Source organism: Corylus avellana, chromosome 4, assembly GCF_965113065.1.
Source record: "Corylus avellana chromosome 4, dhCorAvel1.hap1.2, whole genome shotgun sequence".
Lineage (NCBI taxonomy): Eukaryota > Viridiplantae > Streptophyta > Magnoliopsida > Fagales > Betulaceae > Corylus > Corylus avellana.
The window spans coordinates 5,794,975-5,821,853 of record NC_142493.1 but is presented as its reverse complement, the minus strand read 5'-3'; the positions used below and the strand labels follow the sequence as shown (position 1 = coordinate 5,821,853).

The 26,879-nt window shown below is 36.6% G+C and overlaps 3 protein-coding genes across 6 annotated transcripts; all 3 read left to right on the top strand.

Annotated features, from left to right (window-relative positions):
- The first annotated feature begins 3,222 nt into the window (after positions 1-3,222).
- Positions 3,223-9,366, top strand: LOC132177668 (Magnesium transporter CorA-like family protein). Of its 2 annotated transcripts, none has more exons than XM_059590092.2 (6): positions 3,223-3,539; positions 3,676-4,736; positions 7,653-7,732; positions 8,221-8,485; positions 8,594-8,895; positions 8,998-9,366. In XM_059590092.2, the coding sequence occupies exons 2-5, from the start codon at positions 3,980-3,982 to the stop codon at positions 8,860-8,862; spliced, it is 1,371 nt and encodes a 456-aa protein (XP_059446075.1). In that variant the 5' UTR covers positions 3,223-3,539; positions 3,676-3,979; the 3' UTR covers positions 8,863-8,895; positions 8,998-9,366. The 2 variants fall into 2 exon arrangements, with proteins under 2 accessions (XP_059446075.1, XP_059446076.1); XM_059590093.2 differs by having other exon boundaries at positions 3,223-3,566.
- A 1,736-nt stretch (positions 9,367-11,102) lies between these two features.
- MTHSC70-2 (mitochondrial HSO70 2) lies at positions 11,103-15,039 on the top strand. The gene is made up of 6 exons (XM_059589913.2): positions 11,103-11,313; positions 12,244-12,320; positions 12,413-12,491; positions 12,626-13,192; positions 13,286-13,906; positions 14,192-15,039. The coding sequence occupies exons 1-6, from the start codon at positions 11,236-11,238 to the stop codon at positions 14,816-14,818; spliced, it is 2,049 nt and encodes a 682-aa protein (XP_059445896.2). The 5' UTR covers positions 11,103-11,235; the 3' UTR covers positions 14,819-15,039.
- A 1,445-nt stretch (positions 15,040-16,484) lies between these two features.
- On the top strand, positions 16,485-26,280 carry LOC132177820 (DNA polymerase V family). Of its 3 annotated transcripts, none has more exons than XM_059590285.2 (9): positions 16,485-16,551; positions 17,518-18,087; positions 19,158-19,283; positions 19,370-19,567; positions 21,083-21,310; positions 21,399-22,523; positions 23,187-23,474; positions 24,085-24,637; positions 25,006-26,280. In XM_059590285.2, exons 2-9 carry the CDS (start codon positions 17,551-17,553, stop codon positions 25,857-25,859), a joined length of 3,909 nt encoding a protein of 1,302 aa, XP_059446268.2. In that variant the 5' UTR covers positions 16,485-16,551; positions 17,518-17,550; the 3' UTR covers positions 25,860-26,280. The 3 variants fall into 3 exon arrangements, with proteins under 3 accessions (XP_059446268.2, XP_059446269.2, XP_059446267.2); XM_059590286.2 differs by lacking the exon at positions 16,485-16,551 and adding an exon at positions 17,005-17,071; XM_059590284.2 differs by lacking the exon at positions 16,485-16,551 and adding an exon at positions 17,087-17,209.
- The last annotated feature ends 599 nt before the right edge of the window (positions 26,281-26,879 follow it).

Sequence of the window (26,879 nt, the reverse complement as noted above, 5' to 3'; positions counted from 1 at the left end):
ATGCATATGTGTATAATTATAATTTATAACATATACATAGACTTATAAGTTTATAATATACATTGGAACTAAGTCTCTAGGTACTTAATTGTTATATTGGTATACTTATGACTTATGTCATATTATATATGTATAAGGCCCCCTGAACTTCCGGCCGATTTTACAGACCCCCCCTGAACTTCAAAAACTCTCATTTTGGACCCTTAAACTTCTATTTTCTCTCACTTTGGACCCTTTAAACTTTTTATACCCATTTTACCCTCGACTAAAACTACGCCGTTTTGGACTTAAACAAAACTACGTCGTTTTTACTCCAAAACTACACCGTTTTGAGCTTCAGAACTACATCACCACCCAACCCAAAACGACGTCGTTTTGGTCATTAATATTAAAAAAATAATAATAAATAAAATAAATTAAAAAAAATAATTAAAAAAAAAAGAAAAAAAAAAAAAGAAAAAGAAATCGGGGGTGGCTTCAGCCACCCCCTTGGCCAAAATGGGGTGGCCGGACCACCCCATTTTTGGCCAAGGGGGTCGTTCAGCCACCCCTGGCTGGTCTGGGGGTGGCCGGACCACCCCCTTGGCCATGGGGGTGGTCCGGCCACCCCCAAAAGGCCGAAAAAAAAACACGGGGGGGGGGGGGGGGGGGATCGTGGGGGTGGCCGGACCACCCCCAAGGGGCTGGGGGTGGTTTCGGCCACCCCATACGGCCGGTATGGGGTGGCCGAAACCACCCCAGCCCCTTGGGGGTGGTCCGGCCACCCCGATCCCCTTTTCTTTTTTTTTTTTTTTGGGCCACGGGGGTGGCCGAACCACCCCCTTGGCCATGGGGGTGGTCGAACCACCCCCAGATCGGCCAGGGGGTGGCTCCAGCCACCCCCTTGGCCAAAAATGGGGTGGTCCGGCCACCCCATTTTGGCCAAGCCACCCCCGATTTCTTTTTCTTTCTTTCTTTTTTTTTTTTAATTTATTTATTTTGCTTTTCTTTTAAAAAAAAAAAAAAAAAAAAAAATTAATGCATAAAACGACGTCGTTTTGGGCTGGGTAGGTGTTGTGATTTTAGGACACAAAACGATGTAGTTTTGGGGAAGGGTAAAATGGGTATAAAACATCCAAAACGACGTAGTTTAATGTTAAAAGGGTCCAAAGTGAGAGAAAATAGAAGTTTAAGGGTCCAAAATGAGAGTTTTTGAAGTTCAGGGGGGGTCTGTAAAATCGGCCGGAAGTTCAGGGGGCCTTAGTGAAGTTTCCCCTAAATTAAAATGATAATACATTAATACTTCAATTGTGGTTATAAGTAAGACATTATTGAATCTAATGCCAATTACTTAATTTGATATTATATGAATCACATTATCATTGCACATTAATAATATGATTAACTTGAATAAAGTATTTGAATTGTCATTGAATCATATGATTAAATATTGATCTTATACATTTATATTATTCATATACATATATGTATAATTATAATTTATAACATATATAGACTTATAAGTTTATAATATACATTAAAACTAAGTCTCTAGATACTTAATTGTTGTATTAGTATGAATTGGTATACTTATGATTTATACCATATTATATATGTATAATTTGTTATTATATAATCAAATGATTTAATGATCAATTGATCATGTGATATAATTATATAAATTATAGTGATAATATATTAATACTCAAATTATGATTTAATTATCTAAAAAAAAATGCAATTTAATGATCAAGTGATTATGTTATATGTATAAATATTATTATAATTATAATTATAAAAATATATTATATAAAAATGCGGTTAGCGGTTACTGTTAGTAAACCCAATAATCTCTAATCGCTAACCGCTAGGCAGTTATAGCGGTTAGGCGGTTAACAGTTAATACGGTTAAGCGGTTAGAGGTTACAGCGGTTAGAAGTTAGCGGGCAGTTTTTAACCGCCCGCATTGACACCCCTATGATCTTGTATTTACCTGCTATATTATGGTTTGATCCAAGTAAAATGTAGCAAGTATTTGTCTATTAATTTATATGGGTATTTGGCACAACATACTCTAGGTTGAGTGAACAACCCAAATATAGTTATGTTTGTTAATGTTTTTTTTTTTTAAAAAAAAAAAAAAAAATTAGCAAACATGCTTTCAGACCTAGGAGGTAAATCAAGCACAAATGTAAGTAGAACAGTTTCAAGTATATTGTATTTTAGATTCTTTTGTTAATATTTTTTATTTTAAAAATAATAAACAAAAATAAGAAATAGAACGATTTACCAAACAAATCACACGTAGATATGCAAATATCTATACTTTGCCAATGTGGTTGTCTAGGTCAGAGACATGGCAGGTAATGTCAACGGCAACATTTAGATAAGCCTCCATAAGTTAGTTAGTTTTTTTTTTGTTCTTTTTCCTTAAAAAGGAGATACTATTATTATCAATTAATTAAATAAACTAAAATTAAAACATTGCTATCCATATGATGAACATGGGATATAATTTAATCTAAGTTTATTAAATTTCCACAAAAAGTCTAAAACCAATGAGATTATTATGAATTAACAATGATTTTACAAATTCAATACTTTCTTTGCCAAAGAAAATATTGTAAGAAAATTGATAGCGATGTACAATAAATGTAATATATATATATATATTTCTCAAAAAGAAAAGCCATGGACACAAATTTTTCTCTGTGCAGTACCAATCCCTGTTTTCACTCTTTCACCTTAGAAATTATTCAATCCAAAGTAAAAACTCATCCCTTTTTATTTTTATTTATTTAGTTCGTTTTTTCCTTTCTTTTAGATCTCAAGCACCAAATTAGATGAAATAATAAATTTTAAAATACCGAAATCAATAATTAAATCAAAATTATTTTAAACTTTGGAATATATATATATGAAAAATGATAAAGGTACAACTTAAACTCAACTTTTCTCTTAAGTTTTTTTTTTTTAAAAAAAATACCTGTGGAGGAGAGAGAACCTTAAACTAGAGAGAAAAAGAAAAATTTAGTTTAAAAGTTTAGTTAAAGTTAAATTTAAATTGTAGCTGCATCTTTTATATATATATATATATATATATATATATATATGTTTATTGGTATTTTCCTTTGGTAGAATATTTTATTTGGCAAGAAGGTAGGAAAATGAACCAACAAGGAAATAAAATATTATAACAAAGAAAAAATATCAATAAATATTCCAACAGAAACATCTAAAAAAGCCAAGTTGCTGATGGATAGGAAGCTTCGCACGAAATTGAGAATCCATGCAGCACATTTCCTTTCTTCTTTGTTTATGCTCCTGAATCCTGACAGGGTCCCATTTCAAAATATTCCACTCGTTGCAAAATTCATATTCGTTTGACATTTCAAACACCGTGTTGGTCGCTCAACGACCTTCAATAAGGCTTAAGAAAAGAGGCACTTTTGGAGTTTTGAATATGCATCTTTCTAGTGATTTGTGATTGGGTTTGTTGATTCTGATGTGGGTTTATCTTGTTTACGCCGTGGCATGCTAACATGTAGCCTTTCAATGAGGTACGGCATCTACATAGGGGTATTTATGTACGTATATCTGTTTCTGTTTTTATTCTTTCATGTTGTTGATGAGGGTAATGGGATGTCTTGGGGTTGAGTGGGATTTGAAAGATTGGAAATTTGATGGGTTTTGCAGGGACTGATGAATGTTGAATTTTTAATCGTGGCGCATTCAAGGTGCGGTCTAGTGGGTTTGCAGCAAATTTGGTGAATGATTTGATTTGGTTCAATTTGGATTCCAGTTTTGTGTTTCCCTTGTTTTGAGACAGTTAGGTTCGATTTGATATCATCTTTGAGGTTGAAATATTGCAATTGACTGTGATCTGAATCTATAATTGATTTGAGAAAAAAGTTGAATCAGGATTTTCTTGATTGGATTGATTTGATAGACTTTATTGCTGTTATTGAATTGACTAATTAAGGACAAGCTGCATTAAACTATGGCCCTAGCTCATGAAGAACCAACGGGAGATAGAGAAGCAGAGGAAATGGAAGCGCAACCTTTGGAAGACACTCCTCTCAAGGAGCCGCCTGTCTTCTGGACTCGTTTTCAGGGTGAAGTGAGACAGAAAGCCTATATTTTTGATGGCTATGGGAACTTTTTCAATAAGGAATGGGATCTAGTAGAAGGTAGAGGCAATGAGTTTTGTTGGTATCATGTGGAACTGCCAAAAGTAAATCAAAATCTGTCACAATCTGCACAATACCTCATTAGTGTTCTTTGTCCACCTTTGAAACTCCAAGACATTCTTTCACTTGTCAGCAATGGACCCTATTGTGGGCATGTTGATGGGGCTCTTGTCTTCAGAGCTAATTCACCTGGTCCTCCCTCTAGTGATTTTACATTTAGAATTGCCGCTAGAGTTACTGAGAATTCAGTGATTACAGTATCATTGGGCCGTGTTCCGAGATTGGGCTTCTCGCGGATGGGTCAGTCTCTTCTCTCAGAGATTCCTAGAGTGGAGAGTTCTTCTTATCTTGGGGGTGAAGAGAAGGAAGGGAGTGGAATTGTTATCAGGGAGCATGTTCTTGAGTTCTTGTTGACAATGAATCACTCTGAGGAGGCTGATAACCCTGTGCCAAAATCTGTTTCTAATCTTGTTGTTCACATTCTCGACACGCATGTGGATCACCTTCAAGATGTTGTGACCAAACTCGAGATGGAGCTGGATTCTGTGGAGCTTCAAATGGATAAAGGTAAAATTTAATTGGTGCCAATTTAAGTTGTGTCAGCTATAATTGAATCCTCCTTATATATTGTTACCCAATTATTGCTAGTGTAATAATCAGTTCACTTGTGGAAGAACCTTCTTATTGGTTTTTATATCCTTTATTTGTTATGATATATAGTAACACCAAACTTTTGGGTCATCAGGGTTCATGTATCATTTTCATGATCCTGATATTAGCTCTGTAACTGAAGCAAACATTTGCTAAATTGATTTGGTTGATCTTGAAAAAACTTTGAAATAAGGTGGCATCTACGTCATGCTTATTTACTTATTGTACATGTGGGATACTTCTTTTGGTTTCAGACACATTCCCTTAGACATTATCTTTAATGATTTCTATTTCATGTAGTGTTAGTCTCTTATATCTTTTTTAGACCTCTCTATGGATAAGTAGCATCACAACTTAGTGGAAATAAAAAGGGGTCAATTCATCATGTGCACCGGAGATTTGGACACTCATAGACCTTGAGGTAGCATTAACAAAGGGTGCATGTTTGAAAAAAAAAAAAAAATGAAGCTTGATTAAAATATTATCTACAATTACTTTTTAACTAAATTGTTGATCTGCAAAAGACTATGAGTGTCATTCCTTATGGAATTGTGTATCATTCGTTATTGGTTTTTTTCTTTCTAAAAAACAAAAACATATGGTTATTTTGCGACATCGTTGCAGTTGTGAAAATGCCTTCTAAGGACTCAATTATGCTTGTAACAGCTCAGTCCAAGAAAAAAGGAATGTAAAAAAAGGTCTTGTCATGCCAGAATAAAAACAATTCTGTAGTAAATATCCAACTCAGCTCAATAAAGCTGTGATGCCCTACTACTTTTGGTTGGCTTTACAAAGCCTTTGTTACCATTTTTACTCTAATAAGGTCATTATATATTATTTGTAATCGGAAATTGTATTTTCTCATCCCTCAACTCACTCTATTTTGGTCTTCATTTTGCGTATAGTTAAATACTTGAATTTAACCACTCTTCCTTACCAGTGGATGCATTTGTTATTATTGCACAAGAATTTGGCAATGTAATCGTCAGTATCCAAGTTCTTATGGTTAATGGGACAAGAATTTGGTTCACTTTTGGGTATTGCCATATTTCTATCCTATATAAATATCACTATTTCCTCATTTCTGCCCCAGATCATACTGAAATCATGTACTGTATATTCTACCTTTTTTTCTGTTTAACATGACACCTTAGTGTGTGAAAAACCTGAATTTATTAGTGATAAAGACTGCAAGTGATTGTACTGAAATAGATAACCTTGGAAATTCATAATAAAATATAATTTCAATTAATTGCTTAAGATTTTGGAAGAACTTTGATAATTAGAAAGGACATGGTGAGCCAGTCCAATGTAATTCATGCACATCTTATTACAGGTACTGGAATATGTAGAGAAACTGGTCAGGAAAAGGCTAACTTAATATATTTATGTACGAGCTGTACTTGAGAACCTATTTTAAAAATGCCTGCAAGATGGTGTCCTTGATCAATCTGGAGACTTTTCTTTTGTTGTTCACTTTTTTGTTAGCCTTCTTCTTTCTTTTGGGGGGTAGCCAATAATATTGATCCTTTACTGTTGAGATAGAGAGCAGAAGGGATCAAACTTGATATCTATATGCTTCTTAATTAAAAATCAAATTGGAATAATTACTTGAAAACTAGAGCAAGTAACTGAGGGATTCAGATACTTTTATTATAGATTTTTATGTTAAATGCTAAAAGAAATTATTTGGAGCTGCTTAGGTCAATGGACTAAATTGGCTAGAAAATTGAATTAGTCTCTTGAGTTTGGATTTGTATCAAATCGATTCCTGTGGTACAAAAATTATCTTATATCTTAAAGTTTCTCATGTCATCCTCTTGTATCAAATTGATCATTCCGTACAAATTATGTTCATTTTTCTGACGGAGCCCTTGTGAAAGTACCAATATACCCTCAAATAAAAAAATTACAAAAAAAAGGAAAAATAAAAATAAAGAAGAAAAAAAGGTTGGTTTGGCTACCCTCTTCTTTTTTTCTTTTTTTTTTTTTTTTTTCCCCTTTTCTTCCTTTTCTTTTGTAATTTTTATTTTAGGGTAGAATTGCAATTGCGTAGGGGCTCCATCAAAAAAATGGATGGAACTTGCGATTTGATATGAGAGCAATTTTTCTTATCAAATCAATCCCCTGGGATGGAACTTGTCATGCATACAGGAGTTGCACCAATTGCAGGCCACCAAAGGCAGCTTTGCTCAAAGAGCCATCCACACTCTTTACTAGACCCAAACCAAACAATGACCAAAACACTCATTTAAGTGGAAGCTGAACCTAGCTTTGATACCAATTTATTAGGGAGAGAATCACCTAGGGAGTCCACAAAGAGTCTATTAATATACATGTCTGGACACCACCCCAACTCAAAAGTTTAAGCTAATGAGTTTGGGTTCATTGATATATATATATATATATATATATATATATATATATGACTCAACACTCACACATGTACTTACAACATGACAAAACTCCACTTGAAGGAACAAAATGGTCTTATATGTGACTGATGACTATTCAACAGGTTTCTTGAAGAAAATGTTTGATTGTCCCGTTTCTTTGGGTCATAAAGAACTACTATTATACTCAAAATGGCAAATAATGTTTCCAACTGTTGACCTATATGTGCATGGTGATACCATTGAGAAAGCTTGGTGAGGGCCAGTTGCAGAATTTTTGCCTGAAAAAATCTTTTCCCATTGAAATTCCACATTGTCTTTCCAACTTTCTTTTGTGCTTAAGCAGCTCCCAATCTATTTCATACTATTTTTCTGCTTGGATTCACATGGCTTAATATTGGGGTTGAAATTAAGGCATAATTCTCCTGTTTCATTGCAGGTGGTTTTGCTTTGAAGAAGCAAATGCTAGATGATAGAAGATTCCCCAAAATGCATCTTAATTTGCAGCGCCTTTTGCAGGTAGTTTATCAGACCCATTTGGTTTCTTTAATGGTTAAAATCAGAAGGAGAGGGATAAGAATTAGAGTAGTTCTATGTTCCTTGTTAGTCAAGCCATTGAGTTGTATTTGAGTAATGATTTCACAAATTCAAGTCTTTGATAAGAAGCATGCCCTTAAAAGAAAAAGCTAGAAATCAGGCAGCTATGGAAGTTACTTTGATAAATGGAGTTTAACCCTCTCAGGGGACTTCAGCTTCTTCCCATGGGGCCAAGTTCATGAAATTAGCACATATCAGCTGTGTTGCATAAAGGTTGTGAGGCCAAGTAAAAAGTTCACCAACAAACAAATGGATAATCTTTACGTAGTATTTCATGCTTTGTTTATCTTCCATAGGAATGTCATTGGCTAGAATAGTTACTACCATTTGATTGGATTTTTGATCTGATGAGTATAATTCAAAACTGTTGACCAAACCTTCGTCTGGTTTTGTATTTTCATCAAACTCAGGTGATAGCACATGGGGAGCAAGTATTTCCACGAGTGAAAGAAAAATGTTCTTTAAAAAGTTGGTTTGCTAGCGAAGACATTAACTCTCTTGAAGAGTTGATTGGACAGTTAAGGAGGCTAAAAGACAATGTGGGGTTTATAGCAAATCGTGTCACTGCAATCCAAGCTGGCCTTGATAGCTGGCAGGCTGAGCAAATAAACAGGAAACTGTATTATCTTTCATTCCTTTCAATAATATTCCTTCCTTTGTCCATCATTACCGGAGGCAAGAGTTTCTCTTTGTTATAACCTTACATTTAGTAGAATTTTTCTGGGCACTCTTTTATGATTTGGGTGACAATGATAGGCATTTGACACGGATTACTTGTAGCAGTGTTTGGCATGAATGTGGGAGGAGTTCCATGGACAGGGCAAACGGACCAAAAGATAAGAGATGGTTTCCGTAATGTCATGCTACTCTGCGCGGGAATGTTACTTCTGGTGCTGCTGTGCTTCTGTTTCCCTGCTCTTTATACCCATATAGCTGCTTGGCACCGGAGGAGGGGTATGAGGAAAAGCTGGTCTCTCAACAGGAAGTCATTCCTGAAGAGAACCACAGGAAATGGAGAAGTTCAAGAAAGAGGAGGTTACCTCCGGATTTGAAGGGAAGAGAGAAAATGCGTCTATCATCTTTGTGTTAGTTTGTTTCAAGCACTCCTCATTTGGTTTTTCAATTACATACTCTTCCTTTAGCTGTTTAAATATTTAATTCTTCATTTGCTCTTCGTTCTTTTTCAGGAACTCATCTTCCCACCGTAATCAATTTGGTTTATGCTGGTTTCCATACGACCTTTGCAGAGGGAAGACATCGTTCGATAGTCCTTTGCAGTAATAACATCAACTCTTTCCTGGAAATAGGAATTGTATTTGCCTCTTTTTCTCAATTTAGTTGGTCACTTTTTTTTATCTTCTTACTGATTTTGTTTCTACAATTGGTTTATAGTTTCTTTCATCTTTAGAAAGCTCTTAGCATGTGCAGCATTTCTTTATTTCTTACCCCCTTTTTTCAGCACGCTTTGTGACTGTATTCTGAGATCATACTAATGATATATATACTGCTTTGTAAGTACTGTATCACTATCATATTTATGATATATAATACTTCAATCACGCTAACTTTTGATTCGCCCTTTTTGATTTTATCCATTCGATACGCGCAATTTCTTTTCCATTAACACGCCCTACATTTTGTACTTGAATTCAGTTAATTCCATTGCTTTCCGAAATGAAACTCTACTCTTTCATTGTCCGGCTATAAATTTTGCGAGAATATTAGGGTGTCCATTAGGGTTTGTATCATAAATGTATATAAACATGTTGTTTCTTTGTGGCTTTGATTTGTAAGATTGAATACAGTATGGAAGCCTTATTCTCCTACTACTTCGGATGAAATTAATCTCTTAACTACCACTTTTTTGTGAATTTGAAGCAGCACAAGATTTGCATGGTTCTATTGACCTTGTAGAAGCTACACTATTGCCCCCATTCAAGGCATGCCATGGCATCCAGTTTTTATACTTGGAGCATATAGAACTGGGGTCAGCTTAAAGCATAGCCTGAAAACTAGTCCTCCTTCCAGGATGTGAAATATGCCAAGATACAAAATTTTACCATAAAATAATGCTGTGGTAGAGAAGCTTGTGGCAGTTCATTGGAGGGAAAAGTTTTATTTAACACTATTGCCACATTTGACACGTCATGCGTACGGTGTCAATAAATTTTATTTAACACTACGCTACGACGAGAAATTTGCCACATTATGTGCCCCGTCATTCACATAGTGAAAAATTAACACTCTTGGGAATAAATTCACACTACAAGCCCATCAAATTCTGGGCCCAATAGCCAAGGATAGGCCCATGAAGATATTAATTAAATAGCAAGGGCTATTTAATTAATTAATAGTCTTATATTCCAATTAGGATAATATTGGAATAAAGACGTCATACTTATTTTTATAAGATAATTATTCAAGATTATCTCTACATGATATTTGAAGGTTTATCTCTACATAATAACTGTTGAGTTCTATTTCAACTATGAACTCCCAATACAACTCAAATAAGAAGAGCTAGTTCAAGCCTACTTTTATAGCCCAAGCCTATAAATAGGCTCTTACACAAGGTACTAAAGGAGGATGAAATATCATCTGAGATCTTGAATAATCTACTATCTTCTCTATTTCTCTTAGAAACTTAAAAGTGCATCGAGAGGTAGAGCCCAATTTATAAGAGCGGGGTGCTAAAAATATGATTTTTCCCTTTATTAAAATGTAAGCCAACTGATTCATCCATGGATATTTCTTTGGGTTAGAAAAAGTTTTTTTTTTTTTTATAAGCGGGTTAGAAAAAGTTTCATGTGGAACTTGAGGCATAAAATCTTTTTAGTGCTTTGGTGTTCAATGAGAAAGAAAACGAATGCAGTTGGGAAAAGATCTAATAACATTACATGGCCAGGCCTTTTTGTTTTACAAGTATTGATTAATGACTACAATATATAATATCTACTAAAAATAAACAAAAATAATCATCACGTTAATAATTCCCATAAATGGACGACTATAGAAAACTTTGTTCCCAAGAAATCCGAACTCCCTCTTATCGCCACGTGGCATCATGACTAGAGAGAACGCAGGATCCCACGCAAAGAAAGCCCAAAGGGCCGAAACGGCGACGTCTCCACCACGCAAACCCTCTAAAAGCTCCATAGGCTCGGACCTCAATCAAACGGCTAGTATTCCATCTGATCATCTAATACCCGCTGACGTGTACAGTCAGAGGTCTAGAACCTTCCACCCACTTCTTTCGCTAGAATAATCTCCCAACTCCCCCACGCACACATGTTTTCATTTCCACCTCTTAAAAAGCCCCCTTTGGCCCTCACCGCATAAACCCTAAACCCTAAGGCCTCTAAAACTGTGTCGCTCTCTCCCTCTCCCTCTCTCTCTCTCTCGTTCTTCCGTTCTGATCCTCTTCCATGGCCGCCACAGCAGTCTTACTCCGATCGCTACGGCGCCGTGACGTTGCCACCGCCTCTTTCTCCGCCTTCCGATCTGTACGTCGTCTTCTTCTTCATCATCATCTCGCCTCTTTTCGTTTCTATCCGACTGTGCTTTGTTTGGATTTTGATTGTTTATTTAGGTTGGTTGTGATCCGAGAAATAAGTGATAAAGGGGTTTGATAAAAAAGTTAGCTTTATCGAGGAGGTTGGGGTTTTACGTCTCTGATCGACTGAAACAAAAATAAAAATGTCTGATGCTCTTTTCTCTGTTTTATGCGTTTTATCTGAGATGGGGTTCTATGAATTGATATAGAGAAGCAATTTTGTTTTGTAAGAGGTTTATTTCTCGGTTTAAGTTGCTGTATATGTTTATTGGCTGTTTTTATGATTAATTGTGAACAATATACTGGTTGATATTTACTTGTTCATTTTTTAGTGAGGGATGCTAAATGATTCTGATAATTAACTCATGTTGATTGTGGATCTGCATCTTTTTTTGTTGGTCATGCGCATTATTGCAAGCTTGAACTATTGGGACGAAAGGAAGAAAATTTATTGTTGAGAAGTTCTAGATGATGATAATTCTTACTCCTACTTGGGTCTTAACATGTCATAATTGTGCTTGTTCAGCATTTGTGGAAATTATTCTTCTTCTTGTCTGATCTGCATCTCTTTCAGGACAATGATATTGTCTCTTTTTTTTCACTTCTCATGCTGTTTCTTGGACTCCGGTGCACCTTTTTGTAAAAAAAAAAAAAAAAATCCCATTCTTGAGCGTTTCTGTCATTTTACCGTTACCCAAGTGATTTTATATAAATTTTCTTACAAGCGCAGTATGAGTTTGTATATGAGTTGCTTTCTAGAGTCGTGGTCATGGAACTGTTGTCTGCTGTATTAGGCTTCAGTTACATAAGTCCAGCTTGATAAGTACGAGTAAATGTGGGTGAGAACTAACAATAGTGATATTTTCTAATGCTTGTGCAGTTAACTTGTAATGCTAAGCCAGCCTGGACTCCCTCGCAAGTGGGTCACAATTGGGCAAGTTTGACCAGAGCATTCAGGTATTATGGATCTGCTGGGTCTTGTCTGTATTTTGGTGCATTCTTTTCCATTCTTCCTTATTATTAATGTTTGTTAAATTTCTTCAATACAGTTCTAAGCCCGCTGGGAATGATGTTATTGGTATTGACTTGGGTACGACCAACTCATGTGTTGCAGTTATGGAGGGAAAGGTACGGGCTTAAAACTGTGTTTTCATAATGATTTGCATGAGTCATGCCTTATTTAATGATAAATATTTTGTTTTGGGCTATTTCTGATTTAGTTGGTTTATTTCTGACTAATTCTGGTTTCTGGGAATCTGTAGAATCCCAAAGTTATTGAGAACTCTGAGGGAGCTCGAACTACCCCATCAGTGGTTGCCTTCAACCAGAAGGGAGAACTACTTGTTGGTACACCAGCGAAACGTCAGGCTGTTACTAACCCCACAAATACTGTTTTTGGAACCAAGCGGCTGATTGGCAGACGCTTTGATGATCCCCAAACGCAGAAAGAAATGAAGATGGTTCCATTTAAGATAGTCAAGGCTCCGAATGGAGATGCATGGGTTGAAGCCAATGGACAACAGTATTCCCCAAGTCAGATTGGAGCTTTTATATTGACCAAGATGAAAGAAACTGCAGAGGCTTATCTTGGAAAGTCGGTTACAAAAGCTGTGATCACTGTTCCAGCTTATTTTAACGATGCTCAGAGGCAAGCAACAAAGGATGCTGGCAGAATTGCAGGCCTAGATGTACAGAGAATTATCAATGAGCCTACTGCTGCTGCACTTTCCTATGGAATGAACAATAAGGAGGGTCTCATAGCTGTTTTTGATCTCGGAGGTGGAACATTTGATGTTTCCATTTTAGAGATCTCTAATGGTGTTTTTGAGGTAGTCTTTTGTTTGCTATTAAAGCAGTCTTTTCTTCCCCACCCCCATTGTTATGCTTAGGCAATTCCCACCAACAACTTTTTTCTTGTGTAGGTGAAAGCCACAAACGGAGACACATTCTTGGGAGGAGAGGATTTCGACAATGCCCTGCTGGACTTTTTGGTGAGTGAGTTCAAGAGAACTGAGGCAATTGATCTCTCCAAGGACAGGCTTGCCTTGCAGAGGCTTCGTGAAGCAGCTGAGAAAGCTAAGATAGAACTGTCATCCACTACCCAAACAGAAATCAACCTGCCCTTCATCACTGCAGATACATCTGGGGCAAAACATCTGAATATCACACTGACCAGATCAAAATTTGAAAGCTTGGTGAACCACTTGATTGAGAGGACCAAGTCCCCGTGTAAGAACTGTTTGAAGGATGCCAGCATAGCTGCCAAGGATGTGGATGAGGTACTTCTGGTCGGAGGGATGACACGTGTTCCCAAAGTACAGGAGGTCGTCACAGAGATCTTTGGGAAGACCCCAAGCAAAGGAGTAAATCCTGATGAGGCAGTTGCTATGGGAGCTGCTATTCAGGGTGGCATTCTACGTGGTGATGTCAAAGAATTACTTCTCTTGGATGTCACTCCTCTGTCACTTGGTATCGAGACATTGGGTGGTATCTTCACCAGGCTGATTAACCGGAACACAACTATTCCAACGAAGAAGGGTCAGGTATGGCCTCTAAGCCAAAGTGCAGTGATTAAGTAGCTTATGGCCTGATTCTAGTTTTATTTTCTGTGATTTTGACTAAGCAAGACTATACACTGGTTGATTTACTTGATTAATTGACAGCGTTTAGAAGTGTTGATATGATTATGCATTAGAAGGGGAGTTATCAGATTGTTAATTCAGTGAACCATTTCTGTCCTGCCTATTTTCTTTTTTAGCAACCTGCTTTACATAATTTTATTAATGAGTATATGCTAAGATCCTGAATGATGCTTTCCATTATTGCAGGTTTTCTCCACGGCAGCTGACAATCAAACTCAGGTGGGTATCAAGGTACTACAAGGAGAGCGTGAAATGGCCTCCGACAACAAGCTTCTTGGGGAGTTTGAGCTTGTCGGCATTCCACCTGCTCCGAGAGGCATGCCTCAGATTGAAGTCACGTTTGACATTGATGCCAACGGCATTGTGACTGTTTCTGCCAAGGACAAGACCACCGGGAAGGAACAACAGATTACCATCCGTTCATCTGGAGGGCTCTCAGAAGATGAAATCGACAAGATGGTTAGGGAAGCCGAGTTGCATTCTCAGAGGGATCAAGAAAGAAAAGCTTTGATTGATATCAAGAACACTGCAGACACCACCATCTACAGTGTCGAGAAAAGCTTGGGCGAGTACAAGGACAAGATTCCTGCCGAAGTTTCAAAAGAGATTGAGGATGCAATTGCAGACTTGAGGAGTGCAACGGCCGGGGACAGCGTTGAAGAAATTAAGTCAAAGATTGAAGCGGCAAACAAAGCCGTTTCAAAGATAGGCCAACACATGCAAGGTGGTTCTGGTGGCGACTCTTCCTCTGGAGGGTCTCAGGGTGGGGGCGACCAGGCTCCTGAAGCTGAATATGAAGAGGTGAAGAAGTGAGAGTTATGAGGTTGTTTTTGTGATAGTTCCTTTAGAGTGGCGCTGTGTCACAAACTAGGATGGACATCTTACTTTTTCATTGGCTCTTTAGGACATAAGACTTTCTTGCGGTTTTGTATTTAAATTTCGGAGGGTGAAATGTACTAGGAAAGTCCCTACTCTATTTGAGCACAATTCTATGCTCTTTTGGCAACATTGTTAACGAATTTTTTGCATCACTATTTTTGGTCTCGTATACTTATGGGGGGATATACTGCCTGGGAGTCCCTGGACTTGAACCCAAACTTTTGTCCCGGGCTTTCATATTATCAATAAATTTACATGTTTCATTGCAGACTTGTATGCTTTTTGATGGCTTGAAGGAGGAGACCATTTGAGCTGCTGTCTTAGATCCATGTGATGGTTATATACATACCTACACATTGATTCTGAAAGCAGCAGCAAGAGTCTATTGGGTCCATTAATTTTATTTAGCTTTTAATTCGGTGTATAGTTTATGTTTCATTTAATTTAATGAGTCAAGTTATTTATTTATTTTTATTTTTTTTAAAAAAAAAAAAATCAATAAATAGGCATTGCGGTGTCCTAGGTTATGTTTGACAAGTCAATAAAATTATGTTCTGTAATTTAATAAATGGGCATTGTCCTAAAGTTTAGCCAGATACTTGTTTTGTCAAAATATTTGGGTGAAAATTTTTATAAAAAATATTTTTGTATTTTAAGTTATTTATTAGTAAAAACTTTACTTATCACCTATGATCTTTTATTATTTTTGTAATCATATTTTTAAACTTTAAAAAATATTAATTTATAGTCACAATCTTTTAGAAGTTTGCAATGTCAATTCTCTCGTCAAAATTCAGCATTAAATCAAATTATTTATCAGTGAAAAATGTTTATTATACTCCTGTTAATTTATAAAATTACAAAAATACTTTTAATTATTATTATTATTATTTATTTTTTTGTAAATGAGATGAGCCCATTGTGGGTTACCTACCCAGGCCATGGGTCACCTTCTGACCCAAGTTGTAGGTCATATCCGTTAAAAGGCTTGGGGAGGCTTTTCTCATAACACGAACGACAAAGGATCAGCTTTGCACTATTAGAGGGATCCGATAGTAATTTTTAAATTTTTTTGTGCCACTTTTTAAAATTTATTATTTTATTAAAATTTAATAAAAATTAATTGTAAGTTAAATGGTAATTTTAAGAGTAAAAAAAAAAAAAAATTCTTTAATTACGGCACACGTGCCCTAAAAAAAATGGAGAGCTCAGATTGTTTGTTTTGGGTATTTCTTTAAGTTAAAACAGTGTCGTTTTGGTAAAATTTGGGAAGCAACACGTCTCTTTTGTTTCCGTGAGTTGACGCCGTTTACTCCATACCCTTCGAATCTCTCTTCTCCCAAAACTCCCTCTCTAAAAAAATGGCAGCTGACTGATTCTTTCGTAATTTAACCAAAACGACACAGTTTAACTTAAGAAATACCCGAAACAATCTGAACCCTCCATTGTTTTTTACGGCATGTAACCGGATCTGTTAAATCTACAGCACCTATGCTGTTAAATCTCCCAACGGTTGGGATTAAATGAAAAAAAAAAAAAACAAGGGAGAACGGCTCATTTCTAACCTAAACACGCCTTCACGCCGTCTCTCTTGCAAAACCCATATCCTTGTGCTGCCTTCCAATCAGAGAGAGAGAGAGAAGAAGAAGGTGAAGGGGAGGAAGAAGGTAAAGAAATTTCTTTGTATTTTTTTTTTTTTTTTTTCTCTCGTTCGGTTGTAGTGGGTGTTGATTTGGTGATGATTTGAGGATGGATTTTGAAGCGTGAGAGAATGGGCTTAGAGAGAGAAAGGAAGAAATTTAAGAGAGAAAGAGGGTTGAAAGTTGGAGAAGATTATTGAGGGAAGAGTCCGGCCACTCTGCACCGCCTAGAGAAGCGGTGGGTGGGAGGGTTCAGAGAGAGATATGAGAGAAAGAGGGAGAAGAGAGAAGTCTCTAGGGCTATGGGAGCCATCCCTCCGGCAATCTCTGGTGAAACTACTGAGTTTGAGAGGCTCGAGAGAAGAAGGTTAGAGAAGATATCAAAGGGTATTGGACGGCGTCAAGTTAAACGTTAGCTTTAGAAGTTTTTAATTAAAATAAAACGACACAGTTTGGTTAAATCTCAACCTTTGTTTTTTTTCTATTTAATCCCAACCGTTGGGAGATTTTACATCATAAGCCGGATCTTGTACCTGAACCCTAGAAGGTTCGCTAATGCTTCTCTTTCCCTTTCTCTTTAGCTTATGTTTGGTTGCCGAGAAAACAGAGTAATACCCTTGTTAAAATCCAAGTTGTAAGCTTTTATTCTTACATTTTCTCAGCCTCCAAACAGATAGTAGTAAAGGTACTGTTTTCTTTAACTTTAGTACCATGAATAGGGTTCTTATACTCCTTAGTTTGAAAGAATTCCTATTTCTGGTTTCTTATCAAAATAGATGCTTTATTTTGTGGATGTTTCTTTTCCTGAACGATATAGCGATTTTAGGAAACAAATATGTAGATTTATACAGATTATTGTGTTTACTGGAGTAGAATGGTGTGCTATAATGCTTGTTATTGCTTTATTTATTAATTTTTTTCTTTTAAGTTTTGAGGATAAATTTAGGTATGCTATGCTTAATAATTGTTTTCTGATGTACTATCACTGTGCAGAGATTTTTGAACAAAATAGAGAGTTTGGTTGAAATGGGTAGTAAGAAAAGAAGTTTCAGCTCTTTAGAGGAGGAAGTAGAGAGTCAAAAGGATACTGTTGTTGTGAATCCTTTGGAGAAGAAAAAAATGAAGAAGGATAAGAAAGTCGATGGGGCTTTGTCCGTTAATCCCATGGAGAGAAGGAAGAAGAGGAAGGCATTGGCCAAAGAGAGGCGGCATGCTGCAGTTTCTGAACGTGAGAAAAAGCCCAAAGAAATTGATGTAGAGTCGGTAGAGAGTGAAGATCAGGCACCTGTGGTGTCTTCATCGAGTGGTGGTTTGCCCGAGTTTCATATTGATGTTTTTATGGACTTGGCGTCGGCAGATGGTAAAGTAAGGGAAGCAGCTGTGGAAGCAATGGTTAGAGAGTTGCAGGAAGTTCAGGAGGCCTATGAGAAGATTGAGAATAAGGATTTGGTCGAGGGTGGATTGAAATTGGAAGCTGAAAAGGATGATGGCTTGAAAAATTGTGCACCTTCTTTGAGGTATGCACTGCGCAGGCTTATTCGTGGAGTTTCTTCGTCAAGAGAGGTACTTATTAGTCTATTATTATTATTATTAATTTTTTACCAATGTTCTATGTAAGCATTGTTGTGCTAGAACATAAATGCAGCTGCTTGTGTGGGCTGGCACTTTCGTTCTTCTCTGCAGCGAAATGTAGAAACCACTGTTTTGTTTATTTTTAACTGTTGGTAACATAGATTTTAGATATTTTTCTCCTCCACATCTCAATGTATTATAGATATTAATCTTATATAAAATAAAAAATTGGCATGAATAACACTTGCGAATGTGTTTCCATATCATAACTGAATATAAGATAGTATGCATAGAATATCCTATTGTTTCTTCAGCAACTCTATGAAATCTAAAATATTGAGAGTAAGTATGCAATGCATGTTAGGGTAGTCTCTATGAAATTTCTCTACACTTCACTAAACTAGAAACTCATCTAAAAACATATGACAAGTTCTATACTTTATGAATGATGTTTAATTTCAGGTAGCTAAAACCTTTTCTTGAGTTCATCCTTGTAAGAAAAAAACTTTTTTGATTGAATTAGAAGAATTTAGTGAACTTTATTAATCAGTTCTTAGGTCCAAATGGTATAGAACTTTGACTTCAGTATGATTCTTTGGTGCCTGTTGGAAACAATTTTTAAGGGTCAGAAATCTGAGAAATTTTATTTTGTTCTTTAAGGTTGTCTCAAGGTCTTTCCACATTTAAGCAATTTTCAGTAAGAAATTTATAATTTTGATTATTATTTCACTTTTGGTCGCCTATGTTGCATTGGCATATTCAGAATACTGCTTTTGCTTTCCGGTTGGCTGTTTGGTATGGTCTAGCCATGCATAAATGCTCTTGAGTATTTCGATATGTTACTCACCTGATTATATGAAATGTATTTGATGGGACATATAAATCGTAGAATGGCTTGTTTCGTTATCATCTTTTTATGTTGCAAGTATAACATTTTGAAGTATGTTATTTATAATTTTGTTTGAAATGAAACATCCAGGTGCATGATTTTTTACTCAATAGCTCTTATTCAAATAATCTTACTTAAAGCCATTGATAGTGTGCCGGAATCGCTTTTGCAGTGTGCAAGACAAGGGTTTGCATTAGGTCTGACTATTTTAGTTGGTACGATACATAGCATTAAACTGGACTCGTTGCTGAAACTGATAGTTGATTTGTTAGACGTGTCATCATCAATGAAGGGTCAGGTAGGCTTGATTCTGTAAATGTTTTTTGATTGAGGTGCTATTCTCTCTATATAAAATCTATATGTTGATTCCTCATGGCATTGCAGGAAGTGAAGGACTGTCTTTTGGGTCGCTTATTTGCTTATGGTGCTCTTGCCCGATCTAAAAGACTAACTGAAGAGTTGATTTCTGATAGAAATACTCCATACATCAAGCAATTCACGAGTACTCTTATCTCCCTTGCAATGAAGAAGCGATACTTGCAAGAACCTGCAGTTTCAGTTCTTTCAGACTTGATTGAAATGGTACTTTGTTACTGATAAATTAAAATTGTTTATGTTGTTGAGAATTTCTGTACTTATTTTTCTCTTGTTGATAATGCCCTTCCAATCTACTTACGACTGTTTAAATGAGTATTCTAAACCTATACTAATTAGGTAGTAATGTTTTGAGTCACCTAAATAAATAGCACATAAATATAACTGGAGTGGATATTGTAACCAGTTGAGGGTTGTGGTAGCTCTTAAGCCTATAATTATTGTTAACACATTTCCCAAGAGTTGGGATGCTTATTTCACTGGAGCAAGGATCAATAGATTCTCATTAGTGTAGTTACCAAAATAATGATTCTTATTAGTGGAACCATTAATAGATTCTCATTAGTGTAAGGATGCTTATTTCACTGGAAGAAGGATCATTTATTTTCTTCCATAGGATAAGACGATATAATGATTTATTTATTGGACAATATAGAAAATGAAGAGCAGATTAGCACAGCTGTTAGAACATAGTGCTATAGTAAGTTTGTTTTCTCATATGTATCATATGTGTGTTTTTCATGAATGAGTAGATTTCTCGTGTTGGGTTTTGTTTAGAATGTCCTTAACTAATTCTTCAGCACCTCCGTTGCTCTTTTGGCGCCTTTAACTTGAACAACATCTGCCCACGCTATCTTTAACATTTTGAAATTAGCTCTTTCCATTGCTTTTTTGAAATATACATTTTACGACTGGACAGTGGATTGTGAATCTTCCCAATGCATATATTTTTTTTCCCTTTCTTTCCCCTTTTCTTGGTTCTGTAAATTTAATTGCCATTTCAAATTGCACATCATTGTTTCCTTGTTCCATTTATATTTAGTTTGTCCATCTTCGTAGTTAGAATGTTCTATATGAGTTATTTGCCGAAGCTGAGGGAGACTTGGATTCTAATTTATAAGAGGCAATGCTCTGTGCAGCTTGCACATATGTGTCTGAGTGCGTACTGACATACTCTTATATGTTGAAAAAATGGTTTTATAAGTTGCTGATGGGCTTTAGTCCAAATGGCACTCCCTATCCCCTTAAGGATGGTAAGTGAGTGCTTGCTGGTTCTAATCCTGTGGGACGTGAGTTAAACAATGAATGAAAAGAAAGAAAGGTCTTACAAGTCATTTAGTTAATCGATTGTGGATATAACCTAAGTCTTTAACTGCTATCGAACTTGGAAAAATATATCTGAAAAGAGCCCAGAAAATAATTTAAGAGGAACTCCTTTCCCATGCAAAGGTGTCCTTTGTGCTTTTTTAATGAGATTGAATCACTCATATAAAAAAAAAATAATAAATAAATAAATAAAAATTATATACAGGGTTTCTGGTGCAGGGTACTTGTTCCTTTGCATAGCTTTTGTTTTTTATTTTTTGGACCAAATTTCCCCCTCACACATATGCCCCACCTTAACTGCTGCCCAAGGGGGTAGAAGGCAGTTTGCGTGTGAGAATGCCAGCAGTTTTGCTCATTTATTTTGTATAATCCATTTAGTGACCTGTTCTGCTGCAGTTGCCCACTGAGCCATTATTGAATCATGTTCTTGAAGCTCCAGAACTGCATGAATGGTTCAAAGGATCCATTGAACTAGGAAATCCAGATGCATTGCTTCTAGCTTTGAAACTTCGAGAAAAGATTTCTGTTGACAGCCCAATATTCAGCAAGCTTTTGCCCAATCCATTTAGCCCCAGCAAACTTTTTACCGCAAATCATCTGTCCTCTCTTACTACTTGCCTGAAGGTAGTATTCATATATGTCTTTATTGTTTGCTGCAAGCATAATTATGGAGGAACTCTAAACATATTTGTGCTTGTGTGAAATATGGCAGGAATCCACATTTTGTCAGCCTCGAGTTCACAGTTTGTGGCCTGTTCTCTTAAATATTCTTTTACCTGAGATGGTTTTGCAAGCCGAAGATGCAGTGTCAGTTTCAAATTCATTAAAGAAACACAAGAAGAGTCGCAAGAGTAGCTCTTCTGAAGAAGAAACTGTGAAGAACTTTCAGTGCTTCTGTGAAGTTATTATTGAAGGATCCCTTCTCGCATCGTCTCATGACCGTAAACACCTAGCATTTGATGTTCTGCTTCTTTGTCTTCCAAGGTTACCTGCTGCTTTTGTCCCGATTTTTCTGTCGTACAAACTTGTCCAGTGTTTGATGGATGTACTTTCCACAAAGGACTCTTGGCTGTATAAAGTTGGACAATATTTTCTTCAACAGTTGTCAGATTGGGTTAGAGATGATGATCTCAGAAGAGTTTCTGTTATTATTGGCCTACAGAAACACAGCAATGGAAAATTTGATTGCATAACGCGAACAAAAACTGTTAAAGATTTGATGGCGGGGTTCAAAACGGAATCTGGTTGCATGCTATTTATTCAGAATCTTACGGACTTGTTTGTGGATGAAAGTAATGCTTTGGAGGAACCCTCAGATCAGAGTCAAACAACAGATGACAATTCAGAGATAGGTTCGATTGAGGACAAGGATTTGGTCGGGATGGTAGGAAATTCTGATTTTTTGAGAACTTGGGTTGTAGAATCCCTCCCCAGTATTTTGAAATATTTGAAGTTGGATCTTGAAGCAAAGTTTAGGGTGCAGAAGGAAATTTTGAAATTTCTAGCTGTTCAGGGTTTGTTCACTTCATCTCTTGGCACTGAAGTGACATCTTTTGAATTACAAGAGAAGTTTAGATGGCCAAAAGCAGCCACATCGAGTGCTCTTTGCAGGATGTGTATTGAGCAGCTCCAGTTGTTGTTGGCAAATGCTCAAAAAGGAGAGGGGCCACATGTCTTGTCCAATGGTCTTGAGCCAAACGATCTTGGGTCATACTTCATGCGGTTCCTTAGCACATTGCGCAACATTCCTTCAGTTTCCCTCTTCCGAAATTTGAGTGATAAGGACAAAGACACATTTGAAAAATTGGAAGCAACGGAGAATAGGCTTTCTATAGAGGTATATTTTCTTTTACCCTAACCATACATGTTTTTGAAATGTGACCATTATATTTATTTAATTATAAATGTACTGAGGGAAGGGAAGGGGGAGGAGACGGGTAGATTTCCAAATCCTTAATCTGAGTTTCCATACTAATGTTACAATATATTTGTTAAAGCGCCTACAAACAAAAGGATGGGATAACTTATGTCTGGCCATGATATGCCTTGTAAGGTCTTCAAATTAGTATATTCAAGATCTTGGATTTTGATATAGACTATAACCTAATAAGGTCCATTTTAGTATATAGTCCTTTCTCGATATCTAAGATTCATGCTTAAAATCTATCCAGATAGGCCATAAACCTATTGAGCCAACGCCCAGATGGTGCTTTCTAGGTCAATAAATATGTATTAAAAAGAAATTTATAGTTCTATTGAAATCCTTGCTGTTTGGATTTGAGTCTAAGATGCAACGTTTATTTTAACTTCAATTTTTCGATAACCTTTTCTGTCACTTCATATTTTGTTTGATTAAAACTTGTGACATGCCCCATAGCAGGAGATTTATCTTGTATACTTTTTGTGTACTAGGGTTGCACCTCAAAGCCCTTTTAATGAAATCGAATTACTTATTAAAAGAAAAAACTTGGGAGATGATATGCAGCTTTGATGATTGCAGGAAAGGAATTGTGGGCTTAGTGCTGATGCAAATAAATTGCATGCATTGAGGTACTTGCTCATCCAGTTGCTTCTGCAAATGCTCCTTCAGCCAGGGGAATTCTCAGAAGCTGCCTCTGAACTTATTATCTGTTGTAAGAAAGCTTTTGCTGCTTCTGACCTTCTTCCATCCTTTGGAGAAGACGAGATGGATGGTGAAGTAACGCCTGAGTTGATGGATGTTCTTGTGGATACATTGCTGTCATTGTTGCCGCAGTCATCAACTCCTATGCGGACTTCTATTGAGCAGGTGTGTGTGAGATAACGACATGTTTAGTTTCTGGTTATGACCTCAATCCTCATCTGCATATCCCTTAGAACTAAAGTATACGTTATAATTAAATTACACTTTTGACCTTTTCCTTAAAATGTGTACCCTTGTCTCAAAAATTAAATTGAGGCACTGGTTATATATATATATATATATAAACACAAAAAATGGAGATTGAAAACTAGTAGATGGTTTGTTTTATTAGTATGTCTGTGTCTATATCTTGTATATATATGTGTGTGTGTGTCTTATTTTCTTTTTTCCTTTTCTAAAAACGTATTGCATGTGTATTGTGGCATGAAAGTGGCGTGAAAATAAAAGGAAAAAAGATTTACTACTTTGTCTTTCTTATATGTAACATTTGCTCCAGATCTCACCTGTTTTTGGTGGTCCAATTGGAAATTGCTGTCATTTTCTCCACACTTTCCATTATTTTCTCTGTTGAGAAAGCAAACACTGGAAAGAAGGGAATTTTAGAAATTTCCTATGCTTTTCCTTCCTCTAGGGATGAACCAAACATGGTGGTTGTGATAGGGTTTCTGAAAAATGCTCTTGTGATTATTTATTTGGTATCTATTTCTGTTTGTAGGTTTTTAGATACTTCTGTGCCGATACAACGGACGATGGGCTGCTACGAATGTTGCGGGTCATTAAGAAAACTTTCAAACCAGCTAGACATCAGGATGCAAAGAGTGAAGATGATGATAGTGATGATGAAAACTTTATTGGTATTGAAGAAGATGATGAAATTGATGAAGCTAAGACAGGTAAAACAGGTGAGAGTGATGAGCAGACAGATGATTCTGAGGCTATAGTTGGTGCTGGGGAAGTTGGCGAAAGAGTTCCTGAAGAATCCAATGATTTTGATGGAGAAAGTGATGATGATGCAATCTCTGATGATTCTAATGGAGGATCTGATGACAACACTATGTTTGGTAAAGTTGGCAAAGAAGCTCCTGAAGCTTCTGATGAGTCTGATGGAGGAATGGATGATGATGAAATGTTTCGGATGGATATTTATCTAGCACAGATTTTCAAAGAGCGAAAGAATCAGGCTGAGGGTGGAAATGCTCATTCGCAGCTTGTTTTGTTCAAACTTCGTGTGCTTTCATTGCTGGAAATTTACCTGCACGAAAATCCAGGCAAGTTTGAGTTGCACGTATAAGTATTAGCTGATATACATAAATAGCCTACTTCAATTTTGATTAAAAGGATTTGAATCCCAATAATGTCCTGGAGGACAAAATCTGCTGTTATTTTGGATCAGTAGGCAAGAAGGATGTAGCAATAAAAAGTATTGGAGTTATGATCACTTTTTGTTTTCATCGGAGCTAAAGATTTGCATGTAAACCTGGGGTTTCCTTCACCTGCAGTTTTGGTGAAATTGCCCCATATCTGCCTTTGATCATGAATGAGCTTTCATTACAATTATCATTACTTAAGAAATGATTGATATATATGATCTATATTGCATTCTGAATTGTGGCTGTGGTTTGTCTTTATTTCACAGGTAACCCACAAGTCCTAACGGTGTATTCAAACCTGGCTCAAGCATTTGTTAACCCACATATTGCGGAAGGTTCTGAACAGCTTGGGCAGCGTATATGGGGAATTTTACAGAAGAAGATACTCAAAGCAAAAGACTATCCAAAGGGCGAAGCTGTGCAGCTATCTACTCTTGAATCTTTGTTAGAAAAGAACTTGAAGTTGGCTTCAAAACCATTCAAGAGGAAGAAATCTGTTGTTAACCCATCTAAGAAGAAGCAGTCAGCCTCCCGGAACCGACACAAAATGGTTACTTCTTTTGCTCAAAGTTCAACCTTCTGGATTCTGAAGATCATTGATGCAGGAAAATTTTCAGAGTCTAAACTGCAGAGGGTTTTTGATATTTTCCGGGCCGTTTTGGTGGGACACTTTGATAGTAAGAAGTCTCAAATCAAATCAGAATTTTTGAAAGAAATATTTCGAAGAAGGCCATGGATTGGGCATCATCTCTTCGAATTCCTTTTGGAGAAATGTTGCAGCACTAAGTCAGAGTTTCGCCGAGTGGAAGCACTAGATTTGGTTGCTGAGATATTGAAATCTCTGGTTTCCACTGATGAAAGTGGGCAAGATGTGTTAAAGAAAATTGTGAAAAGCCATCTGCATAAACTCAGTCATCTGATAAAGGAGTTGGTAACAAACATGCCGGAAAAGCAGTCGAGGCGTGCTGAAGTGCGAAAGTTTTGTGGCAGGGTCTTTCAGATTGTACCGACCCTTAACTTAACCAGGTCTTTCCTTAAATCTTTGGACCCTGGTGCTCATGCCGCTTGTGAATCTCAGCTTGGTGAGAATTTTGTTACTTTGAAGAAACTGGAGAGGTAGCAACACAAGAAAAGATTTGAGTGAAAAGGATTAATTTAAGGGATATTTGTGTCAACAATACATTGCTGAGAAGATTCTCAGTCTCCCTATCAAGTGCTGAAAAAGCAGTAAAAGTTCAAACAGCAACCACATTTTACTACTTTTCAGATGAATTTCACAAGAACCTTGTTGCAGGACTCTTATGGTCACTTCTGGGCTTGCTCTGAGTTAAGCTCCTGTAACCTGGAAGGTTTCAGTTTTCTCCGTGAAATTTTGAAGTTTTGTCTACATGTCTATTGATTTTGTTTGTCACAATATAGGAAGAGTTTGATCATAGTCGGGAAAATTTTCAATTACGGCTTATTTGGCTTTATTTGTTATTAAAGAATCCTTGGGACATAAGCTATCAACTTTGTGGTAATCATATGACTTTACTTCTCAACTAGGTTTCTTCTTTCTACTATCTTTAACAGATTCTACTAATCATTATCTTGTGCTCATCAATAGTGTTCGTACTGAAAAGAGAAGAAAAAAAAAATGTATTTGTTCATGTCTTTATGCCAATTAGCCATTGTCTGTTACGATGTCATTGTAAAATGAGGTTGACGAAAGTGTAGAGAAGGAAGTTTTGAAATGGGTCAACAAAATACTGCTATATTGAATATAGAAAATTATACAAGAGCCAGCGACCAAGGCATTTTCTCATCAATCAATCTCTTTTGTTTGTTGCGATTGTGCAAGTAAACTCAAGTGCAAGAACACATTGTTGGGTCCACTTGCGATAGTACCCGGATGTTTGTTTGCACATGTTGGGGAATATAAACAGTAACATTTGTGCTTCTCTCTTGGTCGTTATATAATACCTATTTGCTCTGTTCTTTTGACATCCCGAGTCCTGTTCTTTGCTTGTGAGAGAGAGAGAGAGAGAGAGAGGAAGGGAGATAGAGACTTTTGAGATGCCATCCCCATCAAGACGTACCAAATCCCAATATACACTTTGAACGTGTTGTTTTTCAGTCAAAGTAAACTCCATTATTTCCA